Here is a 21,611-nt window from a genome sequence, read left to right on the forward strand (position 1 = left end):
AGGCTACCAACCAAAAAAAGTCCTGGACCAGATGGATTCACAGCTGAATTCTCCCAGAGGTACAAGGAGGAGCTAGTACCATTCCTTCTGAAACTATTCCAATCAATAGAAAAAGAGGGAATCCTCCCTTACTCATTTTATGAGGCCAACATCATCCTGATACCAAAGCCTGGCAGAGACACTACAAAAAAAGAGAATTTTAGACCAATATCCCTGATGAACATCGATGCAAAAATCCTCAATAAAATACTGGCAAACCGGATTCAGCAGCACATCAAAAAGCTTATCCACGATGATCAAGTGGGCTTCATCCCTGGGATGCAAGGCTGGTTCAACATTCGCAAATCAATAAACATAATCCAGCATATAAACAGAACCAAAGACAAGAACCACATCATTATCTCAATAGATGCAGAAAAGGCGTTTGACAAAATTCAACAGCCCTTCAGGCTAAAAACGCTCAATAAATTCGGTATTGATGGAACGTACCTCAAAATCATAAGAGCTATTTATGACAAACCCACAGCCAATATCATACTGAATGGGCAAAAACTGGAAAAATTCCCTTTGAAAACTGGCACAAGACAGGGATGCCCTCTCTCACCACTCCTATTCAACACAGTGTTGGAAGTTCTGGCTAGGGCAATCAGGCAAGAGAAAGAAATCAAGGGGATTCAGTTAGGAAAAGAAGAAGTCAAACTGTCCCTGTTTGCAGATGACATGATTGTATATTTAGAAAACCCCATTGTCTCAGCCCAAAATCTCCTTAAGCTGATAAGCAACTTCAGCAAAGTCTCAGGATACAAAATTAATGTGCAAAAATCACAAGCATTCTTATACACCAGTAACAGACAAACAGAGAGCCAAATCAGGAATGAACTTCCATTCACAATTGCTTCAAAGAGAATAAAATACCTAGGAATCCAACTTACAAGGGATGTAAAGGACCTCTTCAAGGAGAACTACAAACCACTGCTCAGTGAAATAAAAGAGGACATAAACAAATGGAAGAACATACCATGCTCATGGATAGGAAGAATCAATATCGTGAAAATGGCCATACTGCCCAAGGTTATTTATAGATTCAATGCCATCCCCATCAAGCTACCAATGAGTTTCTTCACAGAATTGGAAAAAAACTGCTTTAAAGTTCATATGGAACCAAAAAAGAGCCCGCATCTCCAAGACAATCCTAAGTCAAAAGAACAAAGCTGGAGGCATCACGCTACCTGACTTCAAACTATACTACAAGGCTACAGTAACCAAAACAGCATGGTACTGGTACCAAAACAGAGATATAGACCAATGGAACAGAACAGAGTCCTCAGAAATAATACCACACATTTACAGCCATCTGATCTTTGACAAACCTGAGAGAAACAAGAAATGGGGAAAGGATTCCCTATTTAATAAATGGTGCTGGGAAAATTGGCTAGCCATAAGTAGAAAGCTGAAACTGGATCCTTTCCTTACTCCTTATACGAAAATTAATTCAAGATGGATTAGAGACTTAAATGTTAGACCTAATACCATAAAAACCCTAGAGGAAAACCTAGGTAGTACCATTCAGGACATAGGCATGGGCAAAGACTTCATGTCTAAAACACCAAAAGCAATGGCAACAAAAGCCAAAATTGACAAATGGGATCTAATTAAACTAAAGGGCTTCTGCACAGCAAAAGAAACTACCATCAGAGTGAACAGGCAACCTACAGAATGGGAGAAAAATTTTGCAATCTACTCATCTGACAAAGGGCTAATATCCAGAACCTACAAAGAACTCAATCAAATTTACAAGAAAAAAACAAACAACCCCATCAAAAAGTGGGCAAAGGATATGAACAGACATTTCTCAAAAGAAGACATGCATACAGCCAACAGATACATGAAAAAATGCTCATCATCACTGGCCATCAGAGAAATGCAAATCAAAACCATAATGAGACACCATCTCACACGAGTTAGAATGGCAATCATTCAAAAATCAGGAAACAACAGGTGCTGGAGAGGATGTGGAGAAATAGGAACACTTTTACACTGTTGGTGGGACTGTAAACTAGTTCAACCGTTGTGGAAAACAGTGTGGCAATTCCTCAAGGATCTAGAACTAGATGTACCATATGACCCAGCCATCCCATTACTGGGTATATACCCAAAGGATTATAAATCATGCTCCTATAAAGACACATGCACACGTATGTTTATTGCGGCACTATTCACAATAGCAAAGACTTGGAATCAACCCAAATGTCCATCAGTGACAGACTGGATCAAGAAAATGTGGCACATATACACCATGGAATACTACGCAACTATAAAAAAGGATGAGTTTGTGTCCTTTGTAGGGACATGGATGCGGCTGGAGACCATCATTCTTAGCAAACTATCACAAGAACAGAAAACCAAACACCGCATGTTCTCACTCATAGGTGGGAACTGAACAATGGGATCACTTGGACTCGGGAAGGGGGACATCACACATCGGGGCCTATCATGGGGAGGGGGGAGGGGGGAGGGATTGCATTGGGAGTTATACCTGATGTAAATGACGAGTTGATGGGTGCTGACGAGTTGATGGGTGCAACACACCAACATGGCACAAGTATACATATGTAACAAACCTGCACGTTATGCACATGTACCCTAGAACTTAAAGTATAATAATAATGAAAAATAAATGAAAAAATAAAAAAATTAAAAAAAAATACATATGTATTCAAAATACATAACTGTCATCAAATTTGAGTTAATTGATGAGACTGATACCCTAATGGCAATCTTTAAATGTGTCAGCCTTCATCTACAGAAACAAAGCTTCCTTGATACTATATATAACTGCGAGTCAAATAGTATCTACCATGTCCAAAACTGTTTGCTAATGGGCACAAATATTAATGAAATTTTTAAGTTTAATTTGTTCTAGATAGCTTTGCCTCATTCATGCACATTTTAACTCTCACATGAAATCTAGTAAGACACTGAATTAGGAACATGACTACTAGCTAGGCATATCAAAAACTATTCAGAAAAGGGGGCAAACATGGGGAAACTCAAAGATGGTGACAGGGTATTAATGCTTAGATGAAATAATATGATTTCAAACATTTTATGTAGGATTTATTTCTTCCTCAGGTCATAATACAACGCAGGTTGATAAGAGGCTTTGCTCTTCACGAATTCAGGGATCTAAGGTTCCAAAGTCACCAAGGAAGGAGGGAAGAGAGCTCATAGAGAAGCCAGCCCTGGTCTTTATGCTTTGGACTGCTCACTTTACAGTGGTTAAACTGATTAGAGGCCCTGCAATATTCTTTGCCTAGGAAAAGTAAACTGATAGTTGAAGATTAGTCAGTCTTTACCATACCCATCAATTATTTTGATCAAGAACTTTTTCAACTCAAAATTATTTCACGTCTGAGTGCAGAGGCTCATGCCTGTAATCCCAGCACTTTGGGAGGCTGAGGTGGAAGGATTCCTTGAGCCCAAGAGTTCAAGACCAGTCTGGGAAACAGAGAAAGATACCATTTCTACAAATAATAGAAAAATAACTAGCCAGGTGTTGTGGCAGGCGCCTGTGATCCCAACTGCTCAGGAGGTTGAGGCAGGAGGATTGCTGGAGCCTGGGTAGTCAAGGCTGCAGTGAGCTGTGACCATGCCACTATACTCCAGCCTGGGAGACAGAGTGAGATCCCCTCAAAAAAAAAAAAAAAATCATGTTAGTAAGCACCTGGGTGCAGTGAGATCCCATAGCAAAATAATAATAATAATAATAATAATACTCTGAGGAAAATTGAAATAAAAATTTAGACAGTGATGAAGATAATTTGACCAAAAAAGCGTTTTCATTATCTGAGTATTTCAATTAAAACTGCAGTTGATTATGTTAAATGTTGTAAGAAAAAGGACTTAAAGATGCTTTTATAAAAAAAAGATGAACTTTGGCATTTCAGGACAGGGCTAAATATGAACGTGTTATTAAAGAAAGAACAGCTAACACACATTCTGATAGTACATCAATGCTTAAATCTTGCCAAGATGATCAAACTTAAACAGCCAGCATTTTAATAACTGTGTCCCCCCACTGTATCTCAAATGCACTCTATTAGCAAACATGACAGCCCAATTACTTCCATGGCACTTAGCATTTCATGGTGGGCTATTGCCAACGGTAGAATATAGGGTGGGAAACATGCCAAAGAAGTTAACTGATTTTAAAGGCTAAAATATTGCTCGCATTGAAAATTCAGGGTTTATGTAAGGCTAATTCCCCTGACCCTGTTTAAACTCACCAGATAAGTACGTTGTCACCTACTTAAGTGATAACTTTTTCCCTTTATATTATGCAAAAAAGTAGGTAAGTCAATTTTGCTACAAAGAACATGTTAGTAAAATTTTATGTCATATAAAATCAAACATTTGTTTTACTTATCACTGGAAAATAGAAAATCATTCAAAACTACATTGCTAATCCATTATATATTGACTTGGTCTACATCGATAAATCTAGAGAAAACAATAGCCTTTCATTTCAGTTGATGCTTGATATGATTTGACAGTGTCCCCACCCAAATCTCATCTTAAATTGTAGCTCCCATAAATCCCAGTTGTGGTGGGAGGGACCTGTTGGGAGGTAATTGAAGCACAGGGGTGGGTTTTTCCCATGCTGTTCTCATAATAGTGAATAGGTCTCATGAGATCTGATGGCTTTATAAAGGGGAGTTCTCCACACATGCTCTGTTGCTTGCTTGCTGTCATGTAAGACATGCCTTTGCTTCTCCTTCACCTTCTGCCATTATTGTGAGGCCTCCCCAGCCATGTGGAACTGTGAGCCCATTAAACCTCATTTTATTTGTAACTTACACAGTCTCTGGTATTTCATCATAGCAGTTTGAAAATACACTAATAGAATAAATTGGGACTGGGAGTAGGGCACTACTGAAAAGATACCCAAAAATGTGGAAGCAATTTTGGAACTGGGTAACAAGCAGAGGTTGGAATCATATGGAGGGCTCAGAAGACGACAGGAAAAAGTAGGAAAGTTTGGAACTTCCTAGAGACTTGGAGGGCTCAGAAGAATAAAAGAAGATGTGGGAAAGTTTGGAGTTTCCTAGAGACTTGTGGAATGGTTTTGGTCAAAAAGTCTAGGCCAAAATGGTTTCAGATGGAGGTGAGGAACTTGGGAACTGGAGCAAAGGTGATTCTTGTTACACTTTAGCAAAGAGACTGGCAGCATTTTGCTTCTGCTCTAGAGATCTGTGGAACTTTGAACTTGAGAGAGATGATTTAGGGTACCTGGCAGAAGAAATTTCTAAGTGGCAAAGCATTCAAGAGGAAGCAGAGTATAAAACTTTGAAAATTTTGCAGGCTGATGATGCAGTAGAAAAGAAAAACCCGTTTTCTGGGGAGAATTCAAGCTAGCTGCAGAAATTTGCATAAGTAACAAGGAGCAGAATGTTAATCACCAAGAAAATGAGGAAAATGTCTCCAAGGCATGTCAGAGACCTTCACAGCAGTCCCTCCCATTACAGGCCTGGAGGCCTAGGAGGGAAAAATGGTTTCCAGGACTGAGTCCAGGTCCCCCCTACTGTGTGCAGCCTTGGGACTTGGTAATCAGCATCTCAGCCACTCTAACCACAGCTAAAAGGGGTCAAGACACATCTCAGGCCATGGCTTCAGAGGGCACAAGCCCCAAGCCTTGGCAGCTTCCACATGATGTTGAGCCTGTCGGAATACAGAACTCAAAAATTGAAGTTTAGGAACCTCTGCATAGATTTCAGAGGATGTATGAAAACACCTGGATGTCCAGGCAGAGGTATGCTACAGGGGCAAAGCCCTCATGGAGAATTTCTGCTAGGGCAAAGCCAAGGGAAATGTGGGGTGGGTGCCCCCATACGGGGTCTCCACTGGGACACTGCCTAATGGAGCTGTGCAAAGAGGGTCACTGCCCTCCAGACCCCAGAATAGTAGGATCTACTGACAGCTTGCACCATGCACCTGGAAAAGCCACAGACAGATATTCAATGCCGGCCGGTTAAAGCAGCCAGGAGCGGGGCTGTACCCTGCAAAGCCAGAGGGGTGGAGCTGTCCCAGGCCATGTGAACCCACCTCTTACATCAATGTGACCTGGATATGAGACATGGAATCAAAGAAGATCATTTTGGAGCTTTAAGATTTGACTGTTTCACTGGATTCTGGACTTACATGGGGCCTGTAGCCCTTTCATTTTGGCCAATTTCTCCCATTGTATTTACCTAATACTTGTATCTCCATTGTATCTAAGAAGTAACTAAATTGCTTTTAATTTTACAGGCTCATAGGCAGAAGGGACTTGCTTTGTCTCAGACAGACTTGGAACTTGGACTTTTGGGTTAATGAGTTAAGACTCTGGGAATGAGTTAAGACTTTAGAAGACTGTTTGGAAGGCATGATTGTGTTTTGAAATGTGAGTACACGAGATTTGGGAGGGGCCAGGGTGGAATGATATGGTTTGGCTGTGTCCCCACCCAAATCTCATTTTGAGTTGTAGCTCCCATAATCCCACATATTGTGGGAGGGACTCGGTGGAAGGTAATTGAATCATGGGGGTGGGTTTTTCCCATGCTGTTATTATAGTAGTGAATAAATCTCATGAGATCTGATGGTTTTATAAATGCAAGTTCTCCTGCACATGCTCTCTTGCCTGCTGCCATGTAAGATGTGTGTTTGCTCCTCCTTCACCTTCTGGTGAAAACCTAAAGACTTCATCAAAAACTATTAGAACTTATAAACAAATTAATTAAAGTTGCAGCATACAAAACTCTGCATATGAAAATCAGTAGCATTTCTATATGCCAATAGAGAACAATCTGAAAATGAAATCAAGAGAGTAATCTCATTTACGATAGTTAAAAATAAAATAAAATACCTAAGAGTACACTTAACCAAAGAAGTAAAAAATATCTAGAATGAAAACTATAAAACATTGATGAAAGAAACTGAAGAAGACACAAAACTTGGTAAGATATTCCATGTACATGGATTTGAAGAATCAATATTGTTATAAATGTCCATACTACCCAAGGCAATCTACAGATTAAATGCAATGTCTATCAAAATACCAATGACATTCTTCACAGAAATAGAGAAAAAAATTGTAAAATTTGTATGGACCCAAAAAGATCAAGAATAGCCAAAGCTATCCTGAGCAATAAGAATGAAACTGGAGGAATCAAATTACTTGATGTCAAATTTTACTACAGAGCTATAGTAACCAAAAACAGCATGGTACTGGCATAAAAACAGACACATATACCAATGGAACAGATAGAGAACCCATAAACAAATCCACACACCTACAGTGAACTCATTTTCAACAAGGGTGCCAAGAACACACATTGGGGAAAAGACAATCTCTTCCATAAATGGTGCTGAGAAAACCAGATATCCATGTGCAGAAGGATGAAATTAGACCCCATCTCTCACCATATACAAAAACCAAGTCAAAATAGATTAAAGACTTAAAGACTTCCAACTATGAAACTACTAAAATAAAACATTGGGTAAACTCTCTAGGACACTGGAGTGGGCAAAAATTTATTGAGTAATATCTCACAAGCACAGACAACCAATGGAAAAATGGACAAATCAGATCACATCCAATTAAAAAGCTTCTGCACAGCAAAGGAAATAACAAAGTGAAGAGACAACCTACATAATGGGAGAAAACATCTGCAAACTAACTGTCTGACAAGGGATTAATAAACAGAATATGTAAGGAACTCATACAACTCAATAGGACAAAGAGTGACAATCCAATTTAAAAATGCGCAAAATATCTGAATAGACATTTCTGAAAACAAGGCATACAAAGGTCCAACAGGTGTGTGAAAAGGTGCTCCATATCACTGATCATCAAAGAAATGCAAATCAAAACTACAATGAGATATCATCTCACCCCAGTTAAAATGGCTTTTATCTAAAAGACAGGCAATAAATAGGCTGGTAAGGATGTGGAGAAAAGGGAACCCTTGTACTCTTGTGATGGCGGAAAGTAAATTAGTACAACCACAATGTAGAATAGTTTGAAGGTTCCTCATAAAATCAAAAATAGATATAATTTGTAATAGCTATAATACTATTTAATTATAATAGCTATAATTGATAGAGTACTTAAAGAAGTTGTCATAAACATAGGCATTCATCATAAGCCAATGAGGCAGGTATACTTTTATGCTCATTTTACCAACAAGTAAATTGAGGCACAGAGGAAATAACTTGCTGAAGGCAGAGATGGGACTCAAATCCAGATAGCCTGGTCCCCCAGGCTCTCTATCAACCTACTGCATATTTCCCCTCTGTATGACCTTGGGTCACCTCTTCCCCTGTACCTCTAAAAAGCTGATTCTACCTAAAGTGGATTTGGATTTATATATGTAATTAGGATTCTAAAGCAGATGTTGGCAAACTTCCTGTAAATGGCCAGATAATAAGTATTTTAGGCTTTACAAATCATGCAGTCTCTCTCAAAACTCTGCCACTGTAGTATGAAAGCAGCCATGGAAAGCAAATTGGCATTATGTTCCAAATAAAACCTTTATTTACAAAAACAGGCAGTGGGCTGGATTTGACTAGCAGGCTGTAGTTTGTCAACCTGTGTGCAAACTATCATATGTAATAATGGAATGATTAGGCTAGCTTTAGCAAGAACAAATTTAGGAATATTCAACATCATTGTGATAGAAGAGATCTTGACACAACAGACTTTCATGTTTTCTGCCTTCACAACTACATTATTTGGGACATATGAGGTCTGCCTGGGTCTTGGTTTCTAGGAAGAAAGACTATGTAGATTCAAACACCAAATTAATCCCTGTCAGTTTTTGTAAGTTCAAGATAGGTGCACATTTGCTCTTGTTGCTGTATTTAAAAAAGCTATAGTCTGATATCCAAATCATGATTAGGCTATCAGGATAGTTCACTCAACTCTATCAGATGCATGTTATGGTCAAAATAATACTCATGTGGCTGGGCGCGGTGGCTCAAGCCTGTAATCCCAAAACTTTGGGAGGCCGAGACGGGTGGATCACGAGGTCAGGAGATCGAGACCATCCTGGCTAACACGGTGAAACCCCGTCTCTACTAAAAAATATAAAAAACTAGCCGAGTGAGTTGGAGGGCACCTGTAGTCCCAGCTACTCGGGAGGCTGAGGCAGGAGAATGGCGTAAACCCAGGAGGCGGAGCTTGCAGTGAGCTGAGATCCGGCCACTGCACTCCAGCCTGGGCGACAGAGCGAGACTCCGTCTCAAAAAAAAAAAAAAAAAAATACTCATGTGCAATAATATACACATGCTCATATACACACATTTCCACAGAAAGAAAATCTTACACATACCTATTTTAGTTACATTTGCTAAATAAAATGTAGTAAACTTTTATTATTTTTAATAAAAATACAATCCACAGAACACACATTAGTACCAAGAACACACGTAATTTCCTCCTTAAGGGAGCGGAGGGGAAAATCTTGTCTAATGTTTCAATCTCTGTTACAGCTGTATCTACATAATTCAAAACAACTAAGACATTTCATTCAGTAAACAGTCTGATATTCTGCTTTATGCCTAGCACTAAAACAGAATTTCTAGGGAATATGAATTAAATGATTTTGCCTCTTTCCTTAAACTGCTTATACTTAATTTTGATATATAATATTCCCAAAGAAAAAATGTTTACTAATGATACATATGTTGAATAATAATGCTGGGATTCAATCACAATAATAGCTAAAAAGCAATTCAAAAAAATAAGAATACTGTATATGGCTATATAGTATTTACCAATTGAGGGTTAAGAAACCTTATATAACTGTAAAGGAGGAAAAGAATCCTATGGATTAGAGTACCAGCAACGATTTGGAATTTCATAGTTGCAAGATTCCTTTACTAAACTTGAAGTGGTGTGATATTACTTGACTGTGATAACTAAAAAGAACAAAAATAGGAAAAATACAAATGGAAAGATAAATGTAAATGTAAACTCCAGCACATCAATAATTACGTGAAATGTAAATGGTCTAAACACTCCAATTAAAAGGCATGATATGCCAGATTGGGAAAGGAAGAGGTAGTTAGACCCAATTCTCTACTGGCTACAATAAAACAACTTTAAATATAAAGATACTTAGGGATTAAAAGAATATTTTGTAAATCAATGAAAAAGACCATGCAAATCCTAATAACAACAACAAAAAAGACAAAAACAAACAACAACAATAAAAACCCCCAACAACAAAACCAAAAACTTGGAGTGGTTATACTAATATCAAACGAAGTAGACTTCAGAGCAAAGATATCACTAGGAACAAAGGCAATCATTTCCTAAGGATAAAACAGTCAATTCATCAAGATGTCACAATCATAAAAGGTTGTATGCCTAATTATTGAGCTTCAAATACAAGAAGCAAAAGCTGATAGAACTGAAAGGAGAAACAGACAAATCCATAAGGTTAATTTCAACATTGGTTTCATGATAATTGATAAAACAAGTAGCCAGAAATATTGGGAAAGATACAACTTAAACAATAATATAAACCAATTTAATCTAATTGAGATTTATGAAACACCTAATGAAAAAATATACTATACAATCAGGTTAAGTGCACATGAAACATTTTCCAAGACAGATAATATTCTGAAACATAAAACATAAAGCAAGTTTAAGCAAATTTAAAACGATTAAAATAATATAAAAAATGTTCCAACCACAATGATATCCTACTAGAAATAAATAACAGAAGCTTACCTGGAAAATTCCAAATTATTTGGAAACTAAACCACAGAATTCTAAATAACTCATGGTTCAGAGAAAATAACAAAGGTAAATTAGTAAGCGTTTTTAACTAAATGAAAAAATAACATTAAAATTTGTAGGTGTAACTAAAGCAGTAGTTACAGAGAAATTTTAGTACTAAATACCTATACTAGGAAAAAAGAAGGTTCTCAAATGAATAACCTTAAGAAAATAGAAAAAGAGTAAATGAAACTGAAAGTAGAATAAAGGAAATAATAAAGATCAGAATGAAAATCAATAAAACAGAGATCAAAATACAAGATAAAATTGATGCAACTAAAAGTTGGTTCTTTGAAAACATTAATATGTAATCCCAGCACTATGGGAGGCTGAGGCGGGTGGATCACGAGGTCAGGAGATTGAGACCATCCTGGCCAACACGGTGAAATCCCATCTCTCCTAAAAATACAAAAACGTTAGCCGGGCGTGGTGGCAGGAGCCTGTAGTCCCAGCTACTCGAGAGGCTGAAGCAGGTGAATGGCGTGAATCTGGGAGGTGGAGCTTGCAGTGAGCTGAGACTGCGTCACTGCCCTCCAGATTGGGTGACAGAGCAAGACTCCGTCTCAAAAAAAAAAAAAAAAAATTATAAAATTCATAAACTTCTAGCTAAACTGATCAAGAAAAAAAAAGGAACATACAAATTACAAATATCAAGAATGAGACCAGTGACATCAACACAAATTATAGGTATTAAAAAGGATAAGGAACTATTATGAATAACATGATGTCAATAATTTGACAATTTAGAAGACATGGAGAAATCCCTTAAATGAAACAAACTACCAAAACTCTCTTAAGAAGAAATCATTTGAATTAGATAGATAGCTATGACATAAATTGAATTTTTAGTTAAGCTTATCACAAAGGTTTCACTGGGGAATTCCATCAAACATTTAGAAAAAAATACCATTTTATACACAAACTCTTACACAAAATAGATGAAAGGGCACTTCAAAAGACATTTTATAAAGCCAGCATCATCCTGCTACCAAAACCAAAAAAAGAAAACTACAGATAAATATCCTTCATGATGAGAACACATGGGCACAGAGAGGAACAACACACACTGGGGCCTTTTGGAGGGTGGGAGTGTAGGAGGAGGAAGGGGATTAGGAAAAATAACTAATGGGTACCAGGCTTAATACCTGGATGATGAAATAATCTGTACACGCTCCCATGACACAAGTTTACCTATGTAACAAACCTGTACTTGTACAGTTAAAAGATTTTTTAAACTTTTAAAAAAATCCTTCATGAACATAGATACAAAAATTCTGAACAAAATTTTTATAAATCAAATCTGACAATATGTAAAAATGATAAAATCAAAAGTTTCAGTTGAGAGAACAGGTTGGTTTCCAGTTTGGGCTACTATGAATAAAGCTGTAATTATTAATCACATTTAAATCTTTGTATGGAGACATATTTTCTTCTGAGTAAATACCTAGAGGGGTTATTACCGAGTCCTCTCTGAGTCATATACTAAGTTAAGTGTTTAACTCAAAAACAAAAACAAAAACAAAACAAACCCCCCATACTCCCCCCCCCCAAAAAACGAAAAACTCAGCTTCCAAAATGGCTATTGTATTTCCTGTTCCTATAAGAGACCATGTATTCCAATTGCTCCACCTCTTGCTAGTTGTTTAAATTAGGTTTTTGTTTTGTATGCATTTTAGTTTTAGACATTTTAGTGAGTGTGTAGTGGTTATCTCCTTGTGGATTTAATTTGCATTTCTCTAAAACTAATGGTAATAAGTATCTTTTTGTGTGCTTGCCAATTGTGTATATTTTCTTTGGTGAAGTGTCCAGATATTTTCTATTTTGTCGTTTGTTCATTCTCTTACTGTTGAGAGGTTAGAAATTTCATATATTCTGGACACAAGGTTTTTTACTAGTATGTTCTGCAAATCTATTCTCTTACAGCATTTTTCATTTATTTGAGAGTATATTTTGAGGGCTTTTTTATTTTAAAGAAGTGCATGAAATGTAACAATTTTTTCTTTTGTGACTTATACTTTATGTGTAAGAAGTGCCAGACTAATCAAAGGCCTCAAATAAATTACATATGTTTTATTACCAAATTAGATACTACTTTAAAATAATGATTATGTACCATTGCCTTTGGTTTCCACCTTTTGTTTTGTTTTGTTTTGTTTTTTGAGGCAGAGTCTCACTCTGTCCCCGAGGCTGGAGTGCAGTGGCGCAATCTCGGCTCACTGCAAGCTCCGCCTCCCGGGTTCACGCCATTATCCTGCCTCAGCCTCCCGAGTAGCTGGGACTACAGGCACCCACCACTGCGCCCGGTTAATTTTTTTGTATTTTTAGTGGAGACAGGGTTTCACCGTGTTAGCCAGGATGGTCTCGATCTCCTGACCTCGTGATCTGCCCGCCTCGGCCTCCCAAAGTGCAGGGATAATAGGCGTGAGCCACCACGCCCAGCCCTGTTTCCATCTATTTTTGCATCTCAGATGTCCTCTTGTCATTTTTTTCTTTCTAGACCAACCCTTGAAGATGTTAGTTTTTGGCTCATTTTCAAGCTATTCAAAATAATTCCTTGTCACAATTTTGGTAACTCCAGTATCCAAAAAGATAATTCTTCCAAAACCAAAACCTCAGCTCCTTGACTTCCTTTATTCACATAATCTCATCTCTCTTCTTTCCTCTAGTTGTTCATTCTCATGGTCAACCCCTTCTAAAATCTCAATTTTAAGCATTTTACTTAACAACTGTTAGGTCTAATCATTTCACCTTCCTCTCTGGAGGATTCCAAATCAAATAATCTTTCAATACATAAGAATCGACAATTAATTTGATCCTATCAACTTTTCACTGTATCATACATATCCACCTTCTTGTCTCCACTTCCCTTTTGATCCAGCTTAAATACCACAGTCACAATATTATAAAAACTTGCATATAATATCAACTCCCTTGTGCCCTTCCTTGCTTAGTGTATTCTCTTGGCTAAAGCAAAACCCTAGTTAAACCCAACTCACCACTTACTCCTTGCCAACCCATGCACAGTGTAAGGTAGCTGGAGAAAAACATAAAACTTTGCTAACTCATCTCATGACCAGTAAATCATAACAACACTTATTTTCCTATTCCATTCACTCTTTGACAATTATTTCACATACTCTCATCTCCTGAAAACTACCAAAGTTTTTACTATTCTAATTTTTAGTAGATGACCTTGTTTCCTACATCACTGAGAAAAAAAAAGATTTCCACAAATACCTACCCTATATCTGTGCCCATTTATTGTTTCCTCTTCTGTTACTTTAAATGCAGTGTCCATGCTCCTAACAAAGGCTAATTCCACTACTTATTTACTAAATCCTATTCCCCTTACATCTATTCATGACATTTACTCCAGCTCTTCCTCTCTACTATCAATTTTTCCTTCTCTACTGCATCATTTCCATCCAAATAAAAATATGTTTCCATTTTGCATTTCAAAAACAAAACACATGCACAAAAACAAACAAACAAAAAGCATCTTTTGGTCCCAGTCTGCATTAGCTGCCATTCCTATTTCAGCCATTACAGCAATATTCCTAGGAAGAGCAGTTTCTAAAATCTCTCCTCTCAGCATCATTTAAACCCAATCCAATCAAACTTTTGCCCGCACTTACTTAGTCAGAACTACTCTTATCAAGGTCATCACATCCGGAGGTCAATTCTCTTTTGTCATCTTTATCACTACTTTTTCATGGTTTTAAAATTCATCTCCCCATGCTGACTGTGAACTCTTTGAGATGCTGTATATCATTTATTGTGCTATCTTGAACATTTAAAATATTTCATTATATGTGTAACCCTTAAAACATATCTGCTTAATGAATAAACAAAATTTAATATCTGAAAATTGGAAATTCAAACGAGAGCGCATCATTATTTACTAATGGCAAATTTATGTAGAACCTTGTTTGAAAGTTCAGATGAATTTCTGAGGCTTATTTTACCTCCAGAGATACTTTAGGAGAGTATTATGAGGAGATAGAACTACAAATATGAAATCTTGAAAGCAGATATTCGAATATTTTTATATTTTAATTTTTTCATAAACCTTTTTACATTATACCATAATGTATATTTTATTGTAATTGAATCCTATAAAATGTATGAGTTACCCCTCCACAAATTAGAAATAAAGTCTAAGGATTTACATTTTAAATAATTAAAAATAAAACCAAGGGGCATGACAGGGTATGACTGTTCTAACGGGTACTCTAAAAATAAGCATAAAAATAACTCATAATGATAGCTACACAACCTATTATATTTTAAATTTTCTTTCACCAAACAAACTGCTAGGTCATTGTTCATAAGACACTTAAATGTCAAATGAATATGAAAGCCTTCTAGCTCTAGCTGAAGTTATTTTTTTTTTTCCAAAATGCAATTGTTAGAATCTAGATCTTACCTCAGTTTCCAGTGAAAATCACCAATGGACATTATAAAATTAAATTACAGTTCATTCTTCTCCATTTGTATTTTCAACTACTGTGTATGCAATTATAAAAAGAAATAAAGCTGCACGATTCTTAGGACCCATAACAATAACCCAGGGAAAGAATGGGAAGAAATGGAACCATAAACATGTATGACAGCTTCCATGGAACAGCTTTTCAAAATTAAGTTTGAAAGCAGACAAAGCTTGGTATTCTGAGTCATCTATGACTCTCTTTTAACTCACATTGGCCAAAGTAAAAGTGTGCAATATGTCAAATTAACTTGCTCAAATTACTTTTCTCAACTTCACAATGCCCTTTAGGAACACTATTACTGAGAAGCTATTGTTGGCATTTACAGCATAAAACTTGATTTTGGAAGGCTGATATTGCAACGGCCTAAATATTACTAAATTGAAAACTGTATAGTACCAGTTATTTGATCATGCTGAATGAAAAACTTAGTTTGTGAATGATCCACTTTTAGTTGAAAAGGAAAAAAAAAAAGCAAGGTTAAAGTTAGAACGATTTTAATGGTTGATTTATATTTAGATACAAGGAAAGAATAAAAAACAACATCTACAATTAGAAAAACTTCTTGAAATAAACATGTCTAAAAATGAATAATGTAATATATTCATGTATTATCTTTCATATATTCATTGTGAGTTATGATATAAAAAATAGACATTCACATACTGTATTAATCTTACTGGTACAGAGACTTCTATTTAAATAAAACAAATCACAGTGTTGGCCATTTAAAATAATTTACAAATGTATTCTCCTTTATATTTTCAGGTTCAGTACAAGTAAAAGCTATCACTAAGGAAAATGCATAACAAATAAGAGTAGAAAGCTTATCAGTATGAAATAACCAATCTGTCTCTTCAATGAACCATGTAAAGACTTCATTTCAAACAAAGAATTATAAATTGATATAGGTATCAAAAGCAACTCCTAAAAAACAATTATGTAAAAGGACAACAGTCTTTCCACCACTTGCCATGATAAATAATATCATTGTTCTTTAAACATATAAAAGCAGCAGTTGTGGTTTTGTCTGTTTATATGTACAGACATAAAGAATGCAAGAAATACTGTCTTTTCCTTGTCTTATGGGCTTTCTGCAGCTAGTCAAAATATTATTTACACTATTACTTCTCCCTTCCAAACTCACTGGAAAAAATATTTTAATCATCTGAATCAAGAAGGAGATGTAGGTTGGCCTTTTTTATTTTTTTGAGATGGAGTCTCACTCTGTCACCAGGCTGGAATACAGTGGCATGATCTTGGCTCACTGCAACCTCTGCCTCCCAGGTTCAAGCGATTCTCCTGCCTCAGCCTCCTGAGCCTCTGGGACTACAGGGACACCACCACACCCAGCTAATTTTTGTATTTTTAGCAGAGATGAGGTTTCACCATGTTGGCCAGGATGGTCTCGATCTCTTGACCTTGTGATCTGCCCACTTCGTACTCCCAAAATGATGGGATTACAGGCATGAGCCACCGCGCATGGCCAGGACTGACTCTTAAATATGAATAAGAACTGTAAGTAAGCTAGATCTGATTCTATAATAACCTTACAAAACAACAAACTTACAAAAATGAATTCACAAATTGAGCTCATACCTACTTAAATATATCATTATATTCAAAACCTCTCAGTATTTACAATATGTATATTCACAAAGTATCTGTTGTTACAGACACAGAAAACAAGCCCCCCTGTTGCCTTTAAAAAATAAATAAAACATAAATTTAAACTGTGTGTCTCATGATCTATGTGCTCTGCAGTCTAATGTTCCGCATGTCTCTCAGCAGCACTGTTCGGTAGTTTTGTTCCAAAATTTCCATGTATTCAAAATACTCACTCACTCGAAACCCATGCAGTGCTTCTTCCTGCCAAAAATTATAAAGGGAAAATTTACTTGGGTAAGACTCACAATTCCAAGTTAATGAATTTTAAATAACTGATATACCATTTATTTTCAGCTATAGATGGGGGTGGGCTGTTTATGTTGCCAGTAAATGTGTAATTGCTTTTTATTTAGTGAGCTGTGTATATATATGACAGGAAGAAACTATATGCCCCCCTCAAATAAGGTTTTCTATTTTCAAAACCAAAAATGATTTACAGCTACCAAAAAAAAAAAAAAAAAAAAAAAAAAAAGGCAGATAAGGAAATCTTCCTAATTTTAAAAATAGTATGTTATACAATGATTGTTCAGACTTGTAATTATTAAAGACCCTGAAGCTTATCTACCAAAGGATATCATAATAGTGCAAGAAATCTGTTGTATAAGCTACTGTCCATAAAACCTCCAAGAATCTGCAATTACTAATGTTGGTACTATGCACATCTATACTAATTTGGAATTTAATGGTTAGTGTTCCAAACGAGGCACTCAAAAATAAACAGTAAGAACACCCATTTAACATTTTAGAGTTTTTTAGGGAATTTTACGACCATTCCTTTTAGTACCTCCAAATACTATTTACGCAGTACCTACACTCAAGGCAAAACAAAATATGCAGAAGAAAAGTCATCTTTGATTCAGTGTAATTAATATTTACAACGTTAGAAGTTTTGGAGGTTACAAAAACTTTGGAAAATTCATGCCTTTCAGGAGTTTATAGTTTAAAGGCAAGAATTACTATAAAAAAAAAAAAGAAAAGAAAAAAGCAACCCCAAAGAATAAAAGACAATGCATATCATATACCAGATAGGGTGTTAGAGGCAGTTTATAGAGAAGAAACCTCAATACAGAAATAGGAAAACATTACACAATCTCAATGAGAACAGATGTTTTTAAAGGCTTCAGATACCACTTGTCACTTACGGGCAGTAATCATTCACAGCTTGCATATAACTTGACGTAACTTTATCCTTATTTTGCCATCATCACCAAAAATCTACATAGTTTGAGGGAAAGGTTAGTCGGAACATTCTAAAAAACTAACGACTGATCTACAAGGCTGACATTATAGCTGAAGAAATGAAACGGTGTTGTTATATACTTAATACCATTAAGGGTAGAACAAATGACTTCCAACATAAGTATCTGAGCTCTAATCTTAATTGTGAAATTATTTCAATCCTTCTTTCACTTCTTCACTCATTCATTCTTTTATTATACGTAAGGTTCTTGATTAGCACTGAAGACATGAAGATGAGTGAGAACAGCCCTGTCCTAAAATGTTGACAACTGAGGTGTGTATCATGTCTCTGATTTTATGTATAAGTAACTGAGCCAAAGGGAATATTTTAATCTTAGGAATAGCAGAAATACTGGGTCTTTGTAAATTCCTGTCCTATCAAAAATATTTCACTTTTTTCTTTGGGGAAAAACAGGATCAGAGTAAGAACAACCCTACTGTTCAATAACTCATTTTAAACAGTTATTGTTATAGTCGTGGGACAATTATGAATTTATCCATTCATTTCATTCAAATTATGTGTGACGTGGCTTTACCTCTTCACTAAAACTATACCTAAGATGGGGAGGAATTACAGTAATGTGTTATTTTAACCAGAGACTAAAGATTCAAAGATCCAATGGCAGAAGAACTGTTTCAGGACATATTCATTATTTTCAAAGGAATACTTATTGTGCATTAAATATGAATTATAATAGGAGATGACAGCACTTGAACAAATCTCTAACAACTCATTTCTGGGCAAAAAATAAGCAATATCTATTCAAGATCTTTTAATTATTGTTTCACTTTAATAAAAACCACCTAGGGACAGCCATAGTTATAACTCAATTTAAATATATTTTTTTCTCAGAATGCATTTTTTGAAATCATGGTTTCCATTTTAAACATTAATTGTAAATGCACTGATAACTACACCAAAGAGATACCCATAAAAATGACACATAAGGCTATTAACATCTTATTTCATAAGAGAAAAAATTTAATTCACATTTAAAAAGGAGTGTTTTCAAATGATATAGTTCATTAATGAAAATTTGTAGGCAATTTTAGCTCTGAATAAAATTCCAAAATATCTACATTTTACATTTTGTCTTCAAAGTAGAACATTTTTTCATCTCATCCTAAATGTTCTCTAATGGCCCTTTTAGTGGATAACTTTTACTTGTAATAGGACCATTTAGACTGCCAGCTTATCATTCAAGTTATAACAGACTATTTCCTCAGAATACTCCTTCACTATCATTTCATTTATAGACCAAAGTATATCAAACTCTACATAAAAATATGAATGCCCCGATTTTTTAAGTAGCAGACACATTAATTACATAAGGTAATACACTATTCTGCTTTATATTAACAGTGTAGTATTTGCTCCAGAAATTTTTTTAATAGATTACTACTAGAGTGATTTAAGTTTTAGTTAGGAAGTTCATTTTGAGCTTATTGCATTTCATTTGTTGTATCTAATGCTATTCAACTGCTTTATTTTTAATAATTTGCTGCCTTCATTAATTCTGAGTTTCAAATGCTGAATCATCCAAAAGTATTAAAAATTCCCATTCTAAACCACAATGTTGGATGTATTCAATATTATATAATATAGTATATATGTAGTATCCCTCTCTCCTTTGTGTATAGAAGTCCAGTTTCAAATTTCAAATATGCATTCGTCTGTTTTCTTTTAACTATTGAGAGCATTTGATTTGGGACCACTGAATCTAGGATATTTATTAAAATATCAGACTGGTAAAGGAACACTGGATTTGGATTCAGACCAAATGAAAGGGTTTGAATTCTCCTATGTTAGTTACTAGATGTATGAACTTGGGTAAGTTTATTGACTCTAAGCCTCATTTTTTCATGTGTTAAATGTGGACAATAATATCATACGATTGCTCTCTGGATTAAATATTCTGAAATCTGAACTTCTTACCATAGATTAGAGTACCTTATATGATTTGGTCCTTGTCTCATCTCTTACCTTTCTTATTTCTTCACCTTGCTCTGGCCACAGTGGTCTTCTTGACACTCTGTAAGTGAGCCAGTTCATTCTGACCTCTGAGATCTTGCACTTGCCTTTATTCCTATTTAAGCAGGCTTTTGCCTAGGAAGTCTTTGCACGACTTTTTCTTTTGCTTCATTTAGGTGTCTGTTTACTCCATCAAAGGTGGTCTTACCTGGCATCTTTATCTGACTGGTACCTTAGACTCCTCCACCATGTTTGATTTCTTTATTGTATCCTTATACAATAAGGTCTATAATACTTAAGATATTATGTTTTTGTTCATTTATTAGACTTCCAGGAGAATTTAAGTTCAATGTGGGCAGAGACATCCTGCCCTGTGACAAAAACAGTATTTGGCTCACAGCTGTTGAACAATAAATAGTTGAATAAGTCCATGAGTGAATGAGCAACACCTGTAAAGTCCTTCGACTAGTGTGTGGCATACAATAAGCATTCAAGATATTCATAGTGGTTATAAATAATGAGAACACATTTTTATTACTGATGGTCTTTGAAATGGCTTGGCTACATTTTCTTGATCACACTACAGACATATGATGTTAGGCCTGGGTGGGCCTATCAAGGATTACTGACTCCAGTCTCTGCTCCTCAACCCCTTGCCATGAATATAAGGGAACCATTTATCTAAAATATTAGGATGTTACTGGCTTTTCTTGCAACTTCAAAAATGTGCCTATTTTGGAAAGAAAGCTATACCAATACTTTCAAAAGTTATTTGCATTACTTGATGCTTGCAATAATACTGAAGATACTAATTTTTAGCAGAATTTTTTTTTAGAACTAGTGCAAGCCATGTGAGCTTAAAATCTGAATTGAAGATAAGGTCTTTTGTAGTAGTAAACAGATAAAAAGCATAAAAAGATCAAGTGTGCTAACACGGCATACCCTGGTTTATGAATTAAGGACCAAGTTTAGATGTTCTCTGATATATTCTTTCCTAAATATTTAATTATTAATGCCCTTGCAAAATGATGATTTTAAAAATATAATAGCTCTTTATGGAGAAAAAAGGGCAAAGTAAGTTACTTCGAGTGGGTTAAACTGGAAGAGTTGACTTTTATTAATAACATTATCAGGCATATAGAATAAAAAATTACCACAAAAAGTATAGAACTTAACATACACTTAACAAAAGTTGAAGATATGCATTAATGTCAAATCTCATATAGAAAGCTCTTGAGAGAAGGATTTATGAATATAGTTCTACTCTTTACCCTTACTAGAGATAATCTTTTTGTGTGTCGTGTCTTACCTATTATGTATGTGTGTATATATATGTATGTGTGTGTGTGTGTGTGTGTGTGTGTATAAAATCTTCTTGATCAAAGGGGTAGAAACATAAACAACTGGTAAGCAATGTTTC

The 21,611-nt window shown here is 35.7% G+C and overlaps 1 protein-coding gene across 1 annotated transcript in view; it reads right to left on the bottom strand.

Moving 5' to 3' along the window:
• Positions 1–15,810: 15,810 nt before the first annotated feature.
• Positions 15,811–21,611, bottom strand: part of TBC1D32 (TBC1 domain family member 32) — a 227,788-nt gene continuing 221,987 nt past the window's right edge. The window contains exon 35 of the mRNA XM_038000966.2: positions 15,811–17,181. Within this exon, the coding sequence (XP_037856894.2) occupies positions 17,062–17,181 (120 nt within the window). The 3' untranslated portion in view covers positions 15,811–17,061. The remainder of the gene's footprint in view (positions 17,182–21,611) is intronic.

This window comes from Chlorocebus sabaeus, chromosome 13 (assembly GCF_047675955.1).
Source record: "Chlorocebus sabaeus isolate Y175 chromosome 13, mChlSab1.0.hap1, whole genome shotgun sequence".
Taxonomy (NCBI): Eukaryota; Metazoa; Chordata; class Mammalia; order Primates; family Cercopithecidae; genus Chlorocebus; species Chlorocebus sabaeus.